This window comes from Geotrypetes seraphini, chromosome 10 (genome assembly GCF_902459505.1).
Source record: "Geotrypetes seraphini chromosome 10, aGeoSer1.1, whole genome shotgun sequence".
Lineage (NCBI taxonomy): Eukaryota > Metazoa > Chordata > Amphibia > Gymnophiona > Dermophiidae > Geotrypetes > Geotrypetes seraphini.
Window position 1 is genome coordinate 135,307,253 of NC_047093.1, and position 19,799 is coordinate 135,327,051.

The 19,799-nt window shown below is 41.5% G+C and overlaps 2 protein-coding genes across 2 annotated transcripts; both read right to left on the reverse strand.

Annotated features, from left to right (window-relative positions):
• Positions 1 to 1,814: 1,814 nt before the first annotated feature.
• Positions 1,815 to 2,780, reverse strand: LOC117368606 (olfactory receptor 5I1-like). The gene has a single exon (XM_033962335.1). The coding sequence runs from the start codon at positions 2,778 to 2,780 to the stop codon at positions 1,815 to 1,817; it is 966 nt and encodes a 321-aa protein (XP_033818226.1).
• Positions 2,781 to 18,129: 15,349 nt separating this feature from the next.
• Positions 18,130 to 19,074, reverse strand: LOC117368607 (olfactory receptor 5V1-like). The gene has a single exon (XM_033962336.1). The coding sequence runs from the start codon at positions 19,072 to 19,074 to the stop codon at positions 18,130 to 18,132; it is 945 nt and encodes a 314-aa protein (XP_033818227.1).
• Positions 19,075 to 19,799: the final 725 nt, after the last annotated feature.

A 19,799-nucleotide genomic window follows, 5' to 3' on the forward strand; every position in this document is an offset into this window, starting at 1 on the left:
AACACTACTGGAGAGGGTGCAGAGGAGAGCGACGAAGCTAGTAAAAGGTATGGAGAACTTGAGCTACAAAGATCGCCTCAGAAAACTGGGACTATTCACCCTTGAGAAGAGAAGACTGAGAGGGGATCTGATAGAGACTTTTAAATTGCTAAAAGGGATGGACATAATGGAGCAAGCTCACTCACCAGCAGGGGATAAGGATGGTGAACAAGAAACAGCATTATTCACATTGGCAAATGTAACCCAGTCTCAGACCAGAGGTCATGGCCTGAAGCTGAGAGGGGACACGGCCAGGACAAACGTCAGAAAGTTCTGCTTCACACAGCGAGTGGTGAACGCCTGGAACTCTCTCCCGAAAGAGCTGGTGGAGGAAACCACCATTCTAGGATTTAAGGGAAAATTGGACGCACATCTTCTTGCAGAAGACATTGAGAGATACGAGTGACATTGTATTCGCCAGGGTGTGCCTGGCTGGGCCTCCGCGTGTGCGGAACGCCGGACTAGATGGACCCCGGGTCTGATCCGGTGCAGGCATTTCTTATGTTCTTATGTTCTTAATTCAATCTGTTTCAGAATAGTTGCTATAAAATGTCAGACACGTTAGACTATAGTGATGTCATCAGCATAAATATAAAACCTAAGATCTAAACTTTGCAAGAGGTTTCCCATTGATGCAAGGTAAATATTAAACAGGGTTGGAGATAAAGGTGAGCCTTGAGGAACCCCGCATTTGTTTACCCAACGATAAGAGAGTTTATCATCCTTGAACACTTGGTACCCTAACCTCGGAACCAGTTCAGGACATTTCCCGAAATACCAATAGATTCTAAGCAGTCAGTTAAAATAGTATGGTCGACCAGATCAAAAGCGCTACTTAAATAAATCAAGTTGCAGAATCAAAGCGCTTGTACCCTGACTAAATAATGTGTGGAGATAATCTAACAGGGAAGCCAAGACTGCTTTGGTACTGAAACCCGATCGAAAACCTGACTGGTTATCATGTCATATATTAAACTTGTCTAAATAGGTAGTGAGTTTCAAGTTAACTGAGTGGTGTACAAGCTCTGGAACGCTTTGCCAGAGGATGTGGTCAGAGCAGGTAGAGTAGCTGGTTTTAAGAAAGGTTTGGACAATTTCCTGGAGGAAAAGTCCATAGTCTGCCATTGAGACAGAGAAGCCACTGCTTGCCCCTCAATTGATAGTTTGGAATGTTGCTACTCTGGGGATTCTGCATGGAATACTCCCATTATTTAGGGTTCTGGAATCCTGCTTACTCTTTGATGTCCCGATGTGGGAAGCTTTTCAAAACCCAAAGTGCTGAGTTTTGAAAATCCGTCCGGACCCTCAAAAGGAGGACATGTCCGGGGGAATCCAGATGTCTGGTAATCCTATGTTTGGGTAAATCTGGACATATGGTAACCCTACCATTTACTGAATCCAACCCTATGGCACTTACATGCATCCTTACAGAAAGTGCTGAGTCACTTTGCTACCACATACACCCAAAAGTGTATATTTACCTGTAAAAATACTGGTATTTTGTACCATTTATATGTGAAAAGTAGCGCATACAGGTGGGCACTGTTTCCTCCAAGCTGAATGGGAGTCCTTCACCTACAGTGCTGCCAGTTCTCAATAATGATAGATGAGTAAGCTCTGCAGGACTCTAGAGAACCTGTCTCTTTCTAGTGACTGAAAACAATATTGAAGCGCTGCCCACCACTGGTAGCAATGCAGTTGGAGGACTCCCTCTCAGAGGGAACAGTGCAGGGAGGTGCTCAATTATAGAATTGTGCTTGATACTCTTGGGTTGATCATCCAAACCTCACTTTGTGAAGCTGAGATTTTCTATACAAAGTCACTTTTCTGGATATGATTTTTTGCAGGGCCCCCTTCACCTCCTTGTTCCTCAAGCTGTAGATGATTGGGTTCAGTGTTGGAGTCACAACAGCATAGAACACAGGGACCAGACTCTCCCAATCTAGTGAATGCTTTGAGGTGGGTCGTAGGTACATGAAGAAGGAAGTTCCAAAGAACAAGATCACAACAATGAGGTGGGAAGTGCAAGTAGAGAAGGTCTTGTGTCTACTTATCGAAGAGCGAATCTTCAATATGGCCAAGATGATATGAATGTATGAAATGAGGGTCAGTACGAAGCAGCCCATTCCATAGAAGCCACCTACAGTAAACAACACTACCTCATTGGCCAAAGTGTCTATGCATGCCAGTTTCAGCAGTGGTGGGATGTCGCAGAAGAACTGTTGGATCTGTTTGGAGGAGCAGAACGGGAGACGGAATGTCATGACAGTGTGGATTGTTGAGTTAAAGAAGCCACTCAACCAGGAAGTGACTACCAGTCGTAGACATACAGCCTTGTTCATGACAATGGGGTAGCCCAAGGGATTGCACACTGCCACATAGCGATCATAAGCCATCACAGCAAGGAGACTGCATTCAATACTTCCCAATGAAATGAAGAAATAGAGCTGAATGGCACACTCAAAGAAGGAGATGGTGTTTGTTTTTGCCAGGAAGTTTATCAGCATCTTAGGGATGGTGACGGATGTGTAACAGATCTCCAGGAAGGAGAGGCAACTGAGGAAGAAGTACATGGGCATTTCCAGCTGAGGATCGACCCTGGTTAGGATAATAATCAGGACATTCCCGGTCAACGTGGAGACATAAAGTGAAAGAAACACACAGAAGAGAGTAAGCTGCAGCTCCGGAAGGTTTGAGAATCCCAACAGAAGAAATTCTTTCACCAGAGTCTGGTTTTCCATTTCTGTAAGGGAATTTCAATGTTGAACCTGTGAAAGAAAGATGACATTTTCTTTAGAGAATATATGGAAATAAGAGCCAATGACCAAGTTCTAGGTGATACCTTGTAATTGGACTAACATAATATATCTTTGACAAGTTTTTGAGAGTTATCCACTCTTCAAATTTACACACCCGCTACGTCAGGGACAGTCTTTGTAGCAACACTTTTTCATTTTAGCTGTTTCTTTTTAGCTAAAGCTAAAAGAAACAGCTAAAATGAAAAAGTGTTGCTACAAAGTCTATCCCTGATGCAGCGGGTGTGTAAATCTGTCCCGTGAAACGCAGGCCTCGTCGGAAGACAGAAAAAAATATAAGCAACCACTTCGGTTTTAGAAAGAGCAAAAATTAAAAGCTAAGTACTTTGATTTTTTGAAGATTTATGACGTATTAAATCAATTAAGAGTTATCTTTGGCGCCCAAGCACTTTTTAGCTTTTGAGAAGTGTTGAAAAGTATTACATCATGAATTATAAATCAACTGAAAATTGTTTACAGCACTAAAGCACTTTTTTGAAGCACTTTAAGCAACTGTGTATTTTAAACAGCTTAAGCACTTTTTTCTACCGGTTCTAAGTGTTGAGATGAATTGTAGTTCTTTTTAATAGTTGTTCTAAAGAATCCCTAACCAGATAAGAGATATTATTGAGCTAGAAGGGTTTTAAATGATTTGATGAAATGTTTAAGATTTAGAGTAGATTAGATAATAAGATATTTATAATAAGATATTAATAAAGAATAAATGAATGGATTTTGAATAAAATAATGTAATGAATTTATAGTTTTTTTAAAAAATTTATTTATTTATTTATAATTTTACAAATTGTTAAACAACAATGTAATAGAAATAAACATTTAAGAAGAAACATAACATAAATTATAAATCAAAGATTCCACAAATTTAACTAAGTTCATAGTCCACAAACTAGAGAGAGAGAATCCTACACCTCCAAGGGAAGTTGGTTTTTCAAGAAATGTTCATTCAAATTAAATTAGAAGATCAAACAGTTGGATTAAATTAAATTATCATCCTGGTTAATAGAAAAGGCATGGAAGGGATTGGAGCTTAACCAGCTGCCTTACCCTCAAGAAAAAATTTCAACTGATCAGGTTCATAAAATATATATTCTGATAGGTAATACAGCATTTACAGGGAAAACATAACTGAAAAGTTGCTCCTATACTCAAAATTGGCTGACGATAAATTAAAAATTTTATGAACCTGATTAGTTGAATTTATAGTTTAAATAATGGTAGGGAGGACGGTTTCAAGCCGGTGATGTCATCAGGAGTAAAGAGATAAAACTCTTTCTTCTCTTGGAAGAAATTCCAATGTGGGAAAAATCACTCCACAATCTGAGGCTTGTTCCTGTCAGTTTAATCTAAGTAGAATTTTTTTAGAGTTTTAGAAAGACACAATTCAGCTTGACCCTTTAATGGTTCAGTTGGTTATTGGCCATAATTATTTTCTATATGATAACAGCTGTGATTCTAACTTCCAATTCAGTGCTAATATTGATAAGTTTAAAATGAATTTTTTAGATATTCAGTTATCATTTCATGCTGGTAAATTTGAGTCCACGATTTATAGGAAAGATACGGAGAGAAATTCCATGCTTCACTATAAGAGCTTTCATCCAAAGCGTTTGAGGGACAGTATACCCAATGGGCAATTTTTAAGGCTCAAACGCTTATGTTCGACAGCCACCATACTCTCCCAGGGGAGATTATTGCGGAATCGACAGTCCTAGGCTTCAAAAGCAAACTAGATGCATATCTCCTTGAGAGAGGCATATAAAGATATGGTTGGCTATAAAATAAGACCTAGCAGGGCCTCCGCGTGTGCGGATCGCCGGACTTGATGGACCGAAGGTCTGATCCGGAGATGGCGCTTCTTATGTTCTTATGTTCTAAGTACTATTTACAGTGTAAGGGTGTGGTTATGGGGGCGACAGTTGCTCCATCAGTAGCTTGCCTTTTTATGGTTGAATTTGAAAATAAATATGTATACAGCTCTGAACACTTTTCTAGGATATTGACTTGGAAGAGATTTATTGACGATATTATATTTGTTTGGATGGGCACCATGGAAGAGTTAGCACAGTTCATTGTTTATCTTAACAGCTGTGATTCTAACTTCCAATTCAGTGCTAATATTGATAAGTTTAAAATGAATTTTTTAGATATTCAGTTATCATTTCATGCTGGTAAATTTGAGTCCACGATTTATAGGAAAGATACGGAGAGAAATTCCATGCTTCACTATAAGAGCTTTCATCCAAAGCGTTTGAGGGACAGTATACCCAATGGGCAATTTTTAAGGCTCAAACGCTTATGTTCGACAGCCACCGAATTTAAACTCCAAGCCAACATCATGACTTATAAATTTTGCCAATGTAGTTATCCAGCCCATATAATTCAAAAAGCATATAAAAGAGCAAGGAATGCCGATCGTCAGTGGCTCATGTTACTTTAACTCTGCTAAGCAGATTCAAACCCATTCTGATCATCAGTGAAGGCATACTAGTTGTAGTGAATGTAGTTATTGCTCATATTCCTTGTGCAGAATGCCGCCATTAAAATAATTCACAATGCAAAAAAATTTGACCACGTCACACCCTTACTCCAAGAATCTCATTGGCTTCCTGTAGCACACCGCATTTTATTTAAGATATGCTTACTCACGTTTAAAACTCTTATTTTTCAAACTTCTGCTTTTATCCATAGGGTCTTAATTCCTTATACCACTTCTAGAACATTAAGATCACAGGATCAACATCTATTAACCATTCCCTCGTTAAAAATCATTAATACAAGACGTCTCACTATTTTTTCGGTGACAGCCCCTCAATCCTGGAATGATCTCCCAATATATATAAGAGAAGAAAAGAACCTCGAAAAATTTAAGATTAAGCTCAAAAGTTTCCTTTTTAATGATGCTTTTAGTGAATAATGATCTTTTATTATTTTTATCTATTTTTTTATTGTTTTTCTCCCCCCCTATGTTTTTACCTTTGTATCTTGAATTTAATATAGAATGTAACCATTAATGAATTTTCCCATTGTTTCGATATAATTAGTACCAACTTAATTTTTTTAAATTGTGTTTGTTTTTTGTAATCTTGTCCATTTATATAATATTTTACCTATATTTATATAATTTTTTACCTATGTTTATAATTATTTGTTTTATCTTGTACATCGCCTTGAATGTAGAGTAGGCGATTAATCAAATCATTTAATAAACTTGGAAACATAGGGCTCCTTTTATCAAGGCGCGCTGCAGGGGTTAGCGCGTCGGACATGTCATCACGTGCTAACCCCCGCGGTAGCCTGAAATCCTAACGCCTCGCCAATGGAGGCGTTAGGTACTAGTGCGGCAATAGTGATTCCTCATACAAATAAAATCTATTATCTAAGAAGTGGCTCCAGGTGTAACACATTTCAAGTCATATATGCTATCCTTGCCCTTATGACAAAATATATATAGGTTATGTTATGTTATGTTATTTTTTATATACCGCTAAATCCATTAAGTTCTAAGCGGTTTACAGAGAAATATAAATTAAATATACAATAAAGGATACAATAAAATAAGATGAATTAAATAAAGAATGGGTACTTTGAAATTCCCTTACTGTCCCGAAGGCTCACAATCTAACTAAAGTACCAAGGACAAACAGAATTAGCAAATAGTAGATAAGAAAATAAAGATAGTGGAAATGACCAAAAGGTCTGACCAAGAGCTCCTTTTACAAAGGTGCGCAAGCATTTTTAGCGCACACACCGGATTCGCATGTGCTCTAGCGCGCGCCCGCTGAAAAGTTACCGCCTGCTTATAAGGAGGCAGTAGCGGCTAGCACGCGTGGCCATTTAGCACGCGCGATTCTGTGCGTTAAGGCCCCAATGCACCTTTGTAGAAGGAGCCCTACGAGAGCTATCAAACTGAGGGTTGCTGAACGTCGTAGTTGTATTTGAACAGGGAAGATTGAGGCTCCTTTAGGGCTCCTTTTACACATGCTAAACACTAACGCCTCCATTTTTCGTTTAGCGCGTGGTTAGCGCGTGCTAAAAAACGCTAGCGCGCCTTAGTAAAAGGAGCCCTTAGTTTCTCATTGGCAACAGGCCAACCACTCATTAACTGATTTAAGATGTTGTGTAATCAGTTTTGGATCTTTGGATATTTCACAATTTTTGGTCATTGTTTTTGGTTGCTTTTGGTTTTGGTTTACATGGGATTTTTTTCCACGTTTTTTTCAACCCTTGGATTAGTTTCAGCAGCAGTGACTTTAAAGACGATTATTTTCAAAATTAACCCCTGCCGGAAGCTGCTCATTGAATACCTCAATTGCAAGCTCAGCAGCAGCTTTATCTACTATAATAAAATGCTAAGCGCCCATGTGCACTCCTGCCTGCGTGTTCCGTGATCCGTATGTCCGTGGCCGGCAGGAGTGCGCATGCACGCTTACAACTGCCCCACACTCGCGGACCTCCAGATATTTCCTCCACATATTTATTGTTAAAAAAGATACATTGAAGCCGGAGGGGGGTGGGGAGGCAAAAAAGTCAACAGCTTCGAGCCGCTGAAGACTCTCCCCAAAGTCCTGGCGGGGGGGCCGGGCGCTGTACCCGCGTAGGACTGGCGAGCTGAAGGTGTTCTGGGCGGCGGCCAGCGGGGGCTCGAACCTTTGCACGCAAAAATCCCTCTCCAACATCTCCTTCCTCAACGACGCTGAAAATAAGCCCCGCCGCACCTCCGTGGCACCCCAACCCGGCCCCACTATCGCTCTCCCTCTCGTGCTCCGAGCACTCACTCCACATAGCTGACAGGAACGGCTGGAGGGCGGCGGTTCCGGAGACTGCGGGAGGAGGAGGAAAAGAAGAAAAGAGAGCCACAGACCCATCTTCCTCCTCTTTGGACTCAAAAGTAGAGAAACAGGTGAAGAAGCAGCAGTCCGAGAGGGGGAAGAGAGCAACACTCTTCAGCGGAGATGTTACTGTCAGCCGCAGACTGGGTTTCACGCCAATAATTTTTGTCTGGGTGGTAGGAAACGGGCCGGCAAGCGTGGACATGATGTAGGGAAGGAGGGAGCAGGTTTCAGTGGATACGGTGAAACAGGGTCAGAGATGGTAGAGGGTGTGACAATTCAAACTCTACTGTCTCATTTTCAAAGTAACCCATGGCACGGCACCCAGTTACCTAATTAATCGTTTTCATCACTACCACCCACCAAGAAGAAGGAGAACACAGAACCTTTTCACCTATCCACCACTCAACGGTACTTGTCGTAAGAAACTCTACGACAACCTCCTGGGGACACAGGCAGCTAAAATAGACTCTGACATCTCAAAATTACTGACCAAAACAACAGACATAAAAGAGTTCCGCAAAGAAATAAAAACACTACTGTTCAAAAAATATCTCCCATCACTCTAACCACCACCCAATGAGTTCCCAACCAACGACTTCGGAAACACCCATCTATACTATCTCTTTGTCTGTGACCTAAAATGTACTGTAACTCTTCTACTTTACACCCGATTTAAACGACCGAGTTGCCATGTATTACCTCTGCAAAATGCATTATCTTATGTTATATGTAATAACTTCTGTGATAAGTATTATCTTATGTGAACTTGAAGTATCATAACTCTTTACTCTTACTGTAATATACTCCTATCCTGAAATGTAATTCTACTGGAACTGCCCAGATATCTTCCATAATGTAATCCGCCTAGAACCGCAAGGCACAGGCGGAATAGAAATCCCTAATGTAATGTAATGTAATGTGAGAGAAGGAAAGGGCATGATGAGGGTCAAAAGGGTACAGAGGACTAAGGAAATGGTGAAAGGTGAGGTGGTGGGACTGAAATCAGTGCATTCAATATGTAGATAGAACATTCAAGTAAACACAATATCTTGACCCCCAATGAATTAAACGAATAGGTCATCAAATTGAAACTGTAAGCATTTTTTAAAACCTTTTTTTCTTAAAAAAAAAAAAAAAGGCTGTTAATATATAGACTGTTCAATTCATCTAAACAATATCCTCATATTCTGACTGAATTTATTACAAATGATTAAAGCATCTCAATCAATTCATTCTATACTTCTTCTTAAATGATCCCATCCTTTGTGTTCAAACCTTACATGTTTCTTTTTTTTTATAAATTGTATTTCTTCCCATTACCCATTTGTACCAGTTTGTACTAATTTGTAATAGAACAAAATGATTTGTATGTAATGTCTTATCTTATTTTATTTTGTTCACCCTGCTCTCTTTTTATGTATTGGAAACATGTAATACGCATTGAAATATATGATATTGCGTAAAAATCAAAATCTATTAAACTTGAAACTTGAAACTTGAGGCACGATCCAGCCATGGTACAGGCGGGGCATGGGTGGCTTCAGGGTATAGGTGGGGCTATTCTAGCACCCATTATTGTGACAAATGTAATGGGCTTAAACACTAGTCTATTATATATTTTGAATAGCTTGTGAACATCTTGGGCGTTAATGGACCCATTGTGAGATAGGGAGGCAGGTGGGTGCAATGATGTCTTGATCTAACACCAGATTATGACGCTGCGTCTGAGTTCATTTGGTGCTTTGAACTGAGCATTCACTTTAGAATTCGATTTATTTTCGATATATATTACAATTGGATACAATATTTTTATTTGATGACGTTCTTTTCTAAATATGTCTCTTATCTTCATTGAATTTTGATATTTGTAAACTATTATCCTACCAAGCCGGGAATTCCTCCCCATTATTGGATCTTCTACCTCATACATGCATTTCAGACGAAGACAAAAAAATGATCCTGTTCATCATATTCCTAGCGGATCACGAAACCCTACGCCCTCTCCCCACTCCTCCTGATGACGATAAACACTCTAGTTATGGACTCTCTCTACTCTTCTACCTGCCACCTCACCTCACTCTCCCTAGGGCAGGAGCGGCAAAGTCCCTCCTCGAGGGCCGCAATCCAGTCGGGTTTCCAGGATTTCCCCAAGGAATGTGCGTGAGATCTATTTGCATGCACTGCTTTCATTGTATGCTAATAGATCTCATGCATATTCATTGGGGAAATCCTGAAAACCCGACTGGATTGCGGCTTTCGAGGACGGACTTTGACACCCCTGCCCTAGGGTTACCAGATTTTACTTTAGTAAAATCCGGACCCCCTGGAACCACCCCCCAAGCCTGCCCAGCTCCACCCACCCCTTCTTGCACTCCCTAACGCTTATTTCCCCTCACTTTCCCTTCTTGTCTCCCCTTAATCCTCTCAATACCCTCCCTTCCCCTCTCATCCTGCCTCTGCAGACTGATTATTTTGAAAATTCATTACATTTTCAATTCTATCGGCTCTAACGGGTACTTCCAAATCCCCGCTGTGGGGCGTCTTTGTTCCGTTACTAATAACGGGCTATCTCACTTCTCATTCCTATGAGTTCCATCGTCAGTAGATGATTCCTTTCTCTGCGTAACCTTTCAGGAACAAGCCTGATGAACATACCTTTAGCTCAGTTCTAATTGTGCATTGAATTCTTGGTGACGTGGCAAAAGCGCGCGAGCCATCGGCGCACCGACATTGCAGCACAGATAATTCGGCCCAAGACACCAGCGCGCCGCGGAAATACTTACTTTTAAAGAGCTCCGACGGGGGGTGTATGTGGGGAACCCCCCCACTTTACTTCATACTCTTCGCGCTGCCATGGGGGGGGTGCAATCCCCCACATTATAGAGAAAACTGAACTTTTTCCTAAAAAAATTGGGAAAAAGTTCAGTTTACTCTATAATGGAGGGTTCCAACCCCCCAAACCCTCCCACGCCAACGGCAGCGCAAAGAGTACGAAACGTATTCTTTATACAGAGTGCCATTCTTGCTGCTAAAAATGAAGATGTCCACGAAATAAACAATCAAATTCTTCCCGTTATACCAGGCGTAATCACTGAATACAAGTCTATCGATACCGGAAGATTGGGATAAATAAATATCCAGGCAACGCTGGGTAATCAGCTACTAACTTATAAAATTCTACTTCTAACATGTAAAATACAATCACTTCTAACCCCCTTATGCCCCCAGCCGATCTCTCCGTTCAAGCAACCACCATCTTCTAGCTATCCCCTCAATGCGACAAATCATATATGACACCACCCGCTCTTCTATCTTCTCGGTTAATGCCCCAGAACGATGGAATTCCATGCCAATTCACCTAAGACAGGGGTGTCCAATGTCGGTCCTCGAGAGCCGCAATCCAGTCGGGTTTTCAGGATTTCCCCAATGAATATGCATTGAAAGCAGTGCATGCCAATAGATCTCATGCATATTCATTGGGGAAATCCTGAAAACCTGACTGGATTGCGGCCCTCGAGGACCGACATTGGACACCCCTGACCTAAGAGAAGAATCTTCCCTTGACCGCTTCAAATCCAATCTAAAAAACTTTCCGTTTTAGAGACGCGTTTGACTTGCGATTTCTCTTCATCCGTAATTTAGACTAGCACGTCCAGGATCCCCTCTCCTCTTTGTACTAACCTTTCATGTTTTACTCTCCCATTCAATATTGTATTTCTGCCCTTCATCCTTAGGTCTCACCTTGTTTGTATGATATTGCCATGTGATCCAACAGTCTTTTGAAGTAGAATTGTAATCCCTGATTTTATGAATTTTTTTATAGGTACACCGCTTAGAAATGTGATAAGCAGGTTAAAATTTTTTAATAAACTTGAAACTAAAAAAAACTGTGTGTGGGGGGGGGGGGGGGGTGTGGAACAGGGTGGGGCCAGACATCTTCTGACACTTTTCCTTTTTTGCTTTATCCAGTGGGCACAAATTTGTTGCGACAGAAAATTGCCTGAAAATCTTCCCACCCAACAAAATTGCCCCCATTTTCCAAAAGGAAAAACTTCTCACTAATTTCTGCATTGTCAACTTGCCACTGAATACATTTCTCTCCCTGGTTTCCATTTCTTTCCCAGGGAATCTCGGCACTTACCTCTAGTGTTGACAGATGTGCGGAGAACAAAATATGAGGTCTTGAGGCTGGATTTTAGCCACAGAAGGTGACGAAAAGCACTTGAATATTGCCTCTGTTTGAATAACATTTGATCCTGAAGCATGTTGACGTGAAAATCAGCTCTTTTAATTTTGCAAACAGCCAAAGATGGCGTCAAGAGCACATGGGAGAAACGGCTCAGTGTGTTTTGAGGGCATTTGGGACGCAAACTCTGGAGAATTTGAAAGACAGCACGAGGATGGAAATGGCACAGAGGACTTTAACTTTGTTCTCTCCCTGTTGCCTACGTTGGCTCTGCAAAAGCATCTAATGCATTTTGTCATATCCTCTTGCTGTTGAGTTTACTTAGTTTGAAATAAATACCTGGAGTGATGAAGCCAAAATAGAAGGAAGCTAAGTAGACTTATGGGCCCTGATTTTATAAAATATGCATAACACCCCCCCTTTTTACAAAACTGCGATAGTGGTTTTTAGTGCAGGCTGGTGTGCTGAATGCTCTGAACTGCTCCTGATACTCATAGAGTTCATATGAGCGTCAAAAGCAATGCAGAGCATTATAGCACTCTGACTTGCGCTAAAATACGCTTTTGCAGTTTTATAAAAAGGGGGGAAAGTTAGGTGCCTAGATTGATATAGGCGCCTAAGCTAATTTTCTTAATTGGCTTAATCGGTTCTGATAATTGAAAGCACCATTAAAAATCAATTAACAAATGATTTAAAAAAATTAATTAGCACCTAACCTGGTAGACACTAGTGCTGCCCGATTTGCCGATTCGAATCGATTCACCAATTCACTTTGGTGAATCAATTCAAATCGATTCGTTTCCCCCCAAATCAGACTCGCCAATTCAGTTAACAGCTCTCCATCCCCGCCCCCGCCCACGCGAGGCCTGACATACCTCCAGGGCCTCCTAAAGCAGCAGCAGGAGCGGTGGATGACTAGCAAACATAGGCTCTGAACAGGCTTGTTCACGGCCTGCATCAGTGACGTCATCAGTGATGCGGCAGAGGGAAGCCGCGAACAAGCCTGTTCAGAGCCTATGTCTGCTAGCTGTCTACTGCCATTGCTGCTGCTGAGCACAGTGTATTGATGCATCTTCTTGTCTAGGTTGTCTGTCTTGACTAGATTGTAAGCTCTTTTGAGCAGGAACGGTCTCTTAAATGTTTTGATGTAAAGTGCTATGTATATCTAGTAGCGCTATAGAAATGATTAGAAGTAGAAGCTGTCTGAACGCTCAGTGACATCACAATGAATCTGAGTCTTAGCCAGATTCTTGATGACATCATAATGCAGCTGTAAATGGTTCTCCCACCTGAGTACTGTCCAGTTTGTCTGTCCTGCCTAGATTGTAAGCTCTTTAGAGCAGGGACTGTCTCTTCTGTGTTTTGATGTACAGCGCTGCGTATGTCTAGTAGCATTATAGAAATGATAAGTAGAAGTAGTCGACCACAAATATTTCAGATTTTCAGTACTGCTGACATGCATTATAAGTTTTATTTTACTGCAATTGCTGCTTTGTCTTGTTACGTGATATCGTTTTGTTTTATTTAATTATTATGGGCATGTGCAGTTTTTATTACCGAGATAGCAATGTGCTTTGCTGCCATTTGGATTACAGAAGCTGACACTTTATCTTGGCAAGTCTTTACAATTGGTAACATGTTTTATATTTGATTCCTTGAACGTATTAATAATGTGATTAACACTTTAAGGGCCGGATTCTGTGCATGGTGCATAAATTGGCTGGGGCCTAGGAAAATGGTGCAGTTTATGGACTCACGCCTAGCCGGTGGCATAATAAAGGGGAGCAGGGATGGACTGCCTTGGGCGTGGTCTTCCATGGGGCACTGGCACCCCTCTTCCTTTCCGCCCCCCCTTTCCCACTCCTTCACCCGACACATGCATGCTCCTTCCCTTCCCCCATACCTTTTTAACTTTGGCGCAAGCGGCCACCAGCTGGCTGGCCGCCTCGGCTTCGGCGCTCTCTCTGTTGTCACTTCTGGGACCCGCGCCTAGGAAGTGGCATCAGAAGGAGAGCTGACACGATGTAGGCAGCAAGTTCATGATTCTGCTCACACTGGGAAAATTAAAGAGGTACGAGAGAAGGGAGGGGGAGGCACGCACATGGCGGGGGGGGGGGAGGGGATGTTCTAGAAGGAGTGGGGAGCAGGTGCTACCGCCCCGGGCACCACTCACCAACACTACACCACTGGCTAGGCACCTATCTGTTGTAGAATCACACCTAAGAAGATAGGTGCTTATTACTAGAGAGTTGCGCGGGGACAGAAATCCCACCCATCCCCGCCCGTCCCCGCCAGGAACCTTTCCATCACCACCCGTCCCCGTCAGGATTCTCTCCGTCCCCACTAACCCTGCAAGGAATTACCTCCATCCCCGCCCGTCCCCATAAATATGCAGCAATTACTTCTGACAGGATCATCAATTCCACAGTTTCTTTTGCTGTTTTCCTTGTGGAATCTCTTTGGTGGAACCCTTTTTTTGTTTTCTGTTCAGGTAATTAACTTATAAACCCCCTCTTTTACTAAGGCTGACGTGTCCATTATATTATATGGACGAACCCTGCTTCCAAAGCCTTCCATCCCCGCGGGAGTCCCCGTGGGCCAGAGGGGGGTCTATTATGCCTTCTTCAAATAATCGGGCACTACCCAAAAGTGAGGAAATCCGTTCTTCAGACAAACCTGATTTTGAAGTTCTGCTCAGCGTAGCCATAACTTCCCTATAGTACCTGACTCTATATTGAATAACAATAGGAAGATATACAATGGTGTTCTGTGAATTATTATCAATTAGTTACTATTGGCTTTCACAGTTATTAAATCTTTTCCATTTATGTTTACTTCTTATCATAAATAAATATCTAAAATTATTATGGTGATGTGCTCAGACCTGTAACCCAATAAATAGTGAAGCCACCATCATGAGTTTAACAAGGGGACCATCATTGCAACCACCTGTCCCCGTCCCTCCCTGAATGATCTTGATCTTAATACTGTTCAGATACTTTGTTTGTACTTATCTGAATAGAGAGGGGTCTGCTGTTCTTCTTAATCTTTGTTAAATCTCACTGGTGACTGTGATCTACCCAATATAGTGAAGATTAAAATTCAAAATTCAATGCTGATTGTGTTTATCCTCATTTACTCCCGTCCCCCCGACTCGAGTTTCGTTTGCTTCGTCGGGGAGGGACACTAAAAGTGAGATCAAAACAAAATGTTCATTATTACTACTTTTCTTAAAACTCTTACAAATTGTTATAGATCCAAACTACATCTCTTCTATGTTTTCTTTAAATTCTTAACTAATAACTATATCTTATTGTGTTACCTCATATCGGCACGTTGAGAACAGAATCTTTCAAAGTCTTCAGGTCATCTGAATAACTCTTCTCTATCTCTATGTTTATATATAACGCTAAACAGGAAGGGGTTGATCTAATGACATCCCCGGATGTAAACGCCGCCAGGGAAATTCAAAATTATGCTAAATGGCTAACCACTCAATATCCACATTCAAACCTCGTGGGAGTAGGGTCTGCCAGTTATATATAAACCGTTGTTCTTTCTGGATTAGGAATTTTGAAATGTCTCCTTCAGTGTTGTGAATTTGTATTAACACTGTATATTTGAGATCTTCCAGTACATGTGATTTTTCCATCCAATGAGATACCAGGGGGGCAGAGACTCGATTTTTTCTTATGTTACTCAGATGTTCTATAATTCGCGTTTTAATCATGCGGATTGTTTGTCCTATGTAGAGTTTTTTGCAAGGACATTGTATACAATAAATCACTTTTTTCGATTCGCAGTCTGTTCCCGTGTTTAGTCTAAAACATTGTCCTTCCTTCCCTGGTATCTCTATGTGATCGGTATCCAATATATAACTGCAGACCCTACATTTCCCACAAGGCTCGTGAGGAAGCATGTTCCGGGCATTGTAATGGTTTTGATTGTGTTTTAACTGTTCCCCCATGTTTTTAGCTCTGGAGAATGCAAATTTAGGTTGGTTATATAAAGATCACCTTCCTGTTTAGCGTTATATATAAACATAGAGATAGAGAAGAGTTATTCAGATGACCTGAAGACTTTGAAAGATTCTGTTCTCAACGTGCCGATATGAGGTAACACAATAAGATATAGTTATTAGTTAAGAATTTAAAGAAAACATAGAAGAGATGTAGTTTGGATCTATAACAATTTGTAAGAGTTTTAAGAAAAGTAGTAATAATGAACATTTTGTTTTGATCTCACTTTTAGTGTCCCTCCCCGACGAAGCAAACGAAACTCGAGTCGGGGGGACGGGAGTAAATGAGGATAAACACAATCAGCATTGAATTTTGAATTTTAATCTTCACTATATTGGGTAGATCACAGTCACCAGTGAGATTTAACAAAGATTAAGAAGAACAGCAGACCCCTCTCTATTCAGATAAGTACAAACAAAGTATCTGAACAGTATTAAGATCAAGATCATTCAGGGAGGGACGGGGACAGGTGGTTGCAATGATGGTCCCCTTGTTAAACTCATGATGGTGGCTTCACTATTTATTGGGTTACAGGTCTGAGCACATCACCATAATAATTTTAGATATTTATTTATGATAAGAAGTAAACATAAATGGAAAAGATTTAATAACTGTGAAAGCCAATAGTAACTCAGTGATTGTTAAAACATATTGGGGCTCGATGCTCAGCTCCTATCTGGGTACAGCTGGCTCCCCAGCACCCTGATTTTCATTGTCAACCATGAGAACAATGCCCAAGAGGGGGGAAGGAGGCAAGGCTGCCATGAAGTAAAGCAAGTTGCAAAGGGTAATCCCAATTGCAGCTGTGATTGAGCTGGAAATCCATAGGAGCAGAAATAATCTGCTAAACCAAAAAAATAAAAAAGATATACCACTCCTTGCATACAATGGGACACAATCATGACTAGAAAAATCTCTTTGAATTAACTTAAAGGAAGTAACCCTCTTACATTGGCCAACAAGAGATAACCAGACCTTCTGCTAATATCTGACAACGACATTGGGCATGATGAGATACTACTGGTTAGTCTGTGGAGCTACTGTATAACACAGGTAGATGAAAGATTTCTTGGGCTGGACAGAAGCTGTAGGAGGGACTTAAGGCAGCTGGAAGAATTCTTTTATTAGTGAGAAGTTGTAGGAAAGATTTCAAGTAGCTGGAAGAGTTATTCCTAGGGTTACCAGATGTCTGGAAAAATCTGGACAGGCCCTCATTTTAGAGGGCTGTCCAGGTGCCTGGACGGACTTTCCAAACCCAGCAGTTTGTCTGGGTTTTGGAAAGCCCCGATGAGCTCTGGCTGCATCTGGAGAGACACTGAGCATTCGCAAATGATGTCACACAGATTCGCGCATGCTCCAGGACCTCCAGACACAGCTGGAGCTTGCCAGGGAAGACGAGAGGAGGATTTGTGGGGCTGGGGAAGGGGCTGGAGGTGGAATGGGGCAGGGCCAGGGTGGAACAAGGTGAGGCTAGAGGTGGATCAGGGTGGGGTTGGGGCAGATTGGGGTGGGGCTGGATGCAGAACAGGGCGGGGTCATGTATCTGGGGTTTTACCACGGAAAATATGGCAGCCCTAGTTCAAAGGCTGGAGGGAGGAGTGGAACCAGCTGACAAAGGTCTTCTATAGGACAGAGGTTCTCAGAATTAAAGCAAACAGCTGGGAGAGCTCTTCTGCTTATCAGGAACTATGGTAGGGGGCACCATTGTCTGGAAGCACTGTTCTGTTGATCATAGGTTAGGGAAGAGAGTGCAGGTATCCGTGAGAACTTTTTTACTGGTCCGAGTCTGGAAGAGAGCAGAGACAGCTCCAAGAGCTCTTCTGTTGGTCTGAGGCTATGGAAAGGAGCACACCGTCTGCTGGTTAGAGGCTGTAGAAGGAAATATGAGAAGCTGAGAGAGATCTTATTTTAGTAGACTATTTCTAAGCTTTACTCAGTTAACAGCTACAATGGAAAACACAATTCAGACAATGTAAGCCTCAAAGCCTATATGATGTGGCAGTATATCAAACATGAAATCATAAATAAATTAATTTTATTTTTTTAGCAAAGAATGCACACCCACAAAAATCCCAACAGGTTCTACAGAACAATAGCATATCTTTGGCTAGAGAATATAAATACAGAATTGCAATCATGACGAATCCTCATCTGATTCTGTAGAGGTCTTTGTTGATGGTTTACAGAAAATGAATTTCAAAAAGTACATGGAGAACTTCATTGCTGCAGTGGTTGACCTACTTGTATATATTGAAAATCATCTTCCGTTGCCTTTTACCAACAATTATTTTCCCAATTGCTTTTGTCAGAGCTGTCTTCACTTCTTTATTCCTCAGGCAGTAAATAACAGGGTTGAGCAGGGGTGTTAGACCACTGTAGAGCATGGTGGACAATCTCACTACATCAAAAGAATCACCAGGTCCAGGCCCTATATAGTTGAAGTTTGCAGTCACATAGAACACAGTAACGACAATGAGGTGGGAAGAACAGGTAGAGAAGGCTTTGCGCCTCCCCTCAGAGGACTGGATTTTCAAGATGGCAGAGATAATGCGGATGTAGGAGACCATCACAAAGATAAAAGGGCTCATGCCCAAGAACACACTGACAATATAGAGCAGGGTCTTACTAGTGTAGGTATTGGTACAAGCTGACCTTAAGAGTGGGGGAACATCACAGAAGTAATGGTTGATCTTGCGGTCTCCACAGAAGGGCAACTTGGAAGTCATAACAGTGTGTAGTACTGCGTTTAGAAACCCACTGATCCAAGAACTAGTGGCTAGTTGCCAACATAATGTCTGGTTCATAACCACTGAGTATCTCAATGGGTTGCATATGGCTATATAACGGTCATAGGCCATGACGGCCAAGAGGAGACATTCAGCACCTCCTAAGGACACAAAGAAATACAATTGAACAAGACACTGGTAGAAGGAAATAGCAGTCCTTCCTGTCAAGCTATTGGCCAGCATGCTAGGGAGGGTAGTAGAGGAGTAGCAGATATCAAGGATGGACAGATTACTAAGAAAGAAATACATGGGCTTGTGGAGGTGAGGATTGGTCCTTATGACGGTAAATATGGCAACATTTCCTGTCAGAATCAGCACATAAAGAAAAAGAAAGAGAAGAGAAAACACAACATGCCAATCAGGAAACCCAAGCAGAGTGAAATCCATGAAATCCATTACATTAGTTGTATGATTGCTTGGTTCCATTTATTGAGTGTCTGTGATCTGAAATGAGAAAAACCATGAACGATAATAATTATAATAATCAGTGTTCATATCACATTTTAGCCAGGTTTTGTTAGGTTCCTAGTATGTTCTTTCCTTGAGGATAGACAATGGGATTGACCTTGCTTCTGGGACCTACAGGTAGATATTATTCCAGTTCTTTCACTCTAAACTGATATCTTCATTTACCTTAGACCAGTGTTTCCTAAGTTGGTCCTGGAGTACTCCATTGCCCATCAGGTATTCAGAATATCCAAAATGAATATGCATGAGATTGTTTGCATATACTGCTTCCATTGTATGCAAATTTTTTCATACATATCAATTTTGGATATCTTGAACTCCTGACTGGCAAAGAGGTACTCCAGAACCGACTTAGGAAACACAGCTCTAAACCACATGATGCTCAGTCTAGTCCAGGGGTCTGCAACCTTTAAGACATAAAGAGCCACTTGGACCCGTTTTCGAAAAGAAAAAAAACTTGGAGCCGCAAAACCATTATAAAACAAATCTAACACTGCCAGAGTCCAGGCCCCCCATATAATGTGCCAGAGTCCAGGCCCCCCATATAATTAGCCACAATAGTAGGTTTTAGCACAGGGAGTTACGCTGAATGCCTCGCGCTGCTCTCAATGCTCATAGGCTCCCTGCGCTAAAAAACGATATTGCGGTTTAGT

What these genes read in the sequence shown, in the direction of transcription:
- LOC117368607 (XM_033962336.1), bottom strand. Translation starts at nt 19,074, where the DNA reads ATGGATTTCATGGATTTCACTCTGCTTGGGTTTCCTGATTGGCATGTT.
- LOC117368606 (XM_033962335.1), bottom strand. Translation starts at nt 2,780, where the DNA reads ATGGAAAACCAGACTCTGGTGAAAGAATTTCTTCTGTTGGGATTCTCA.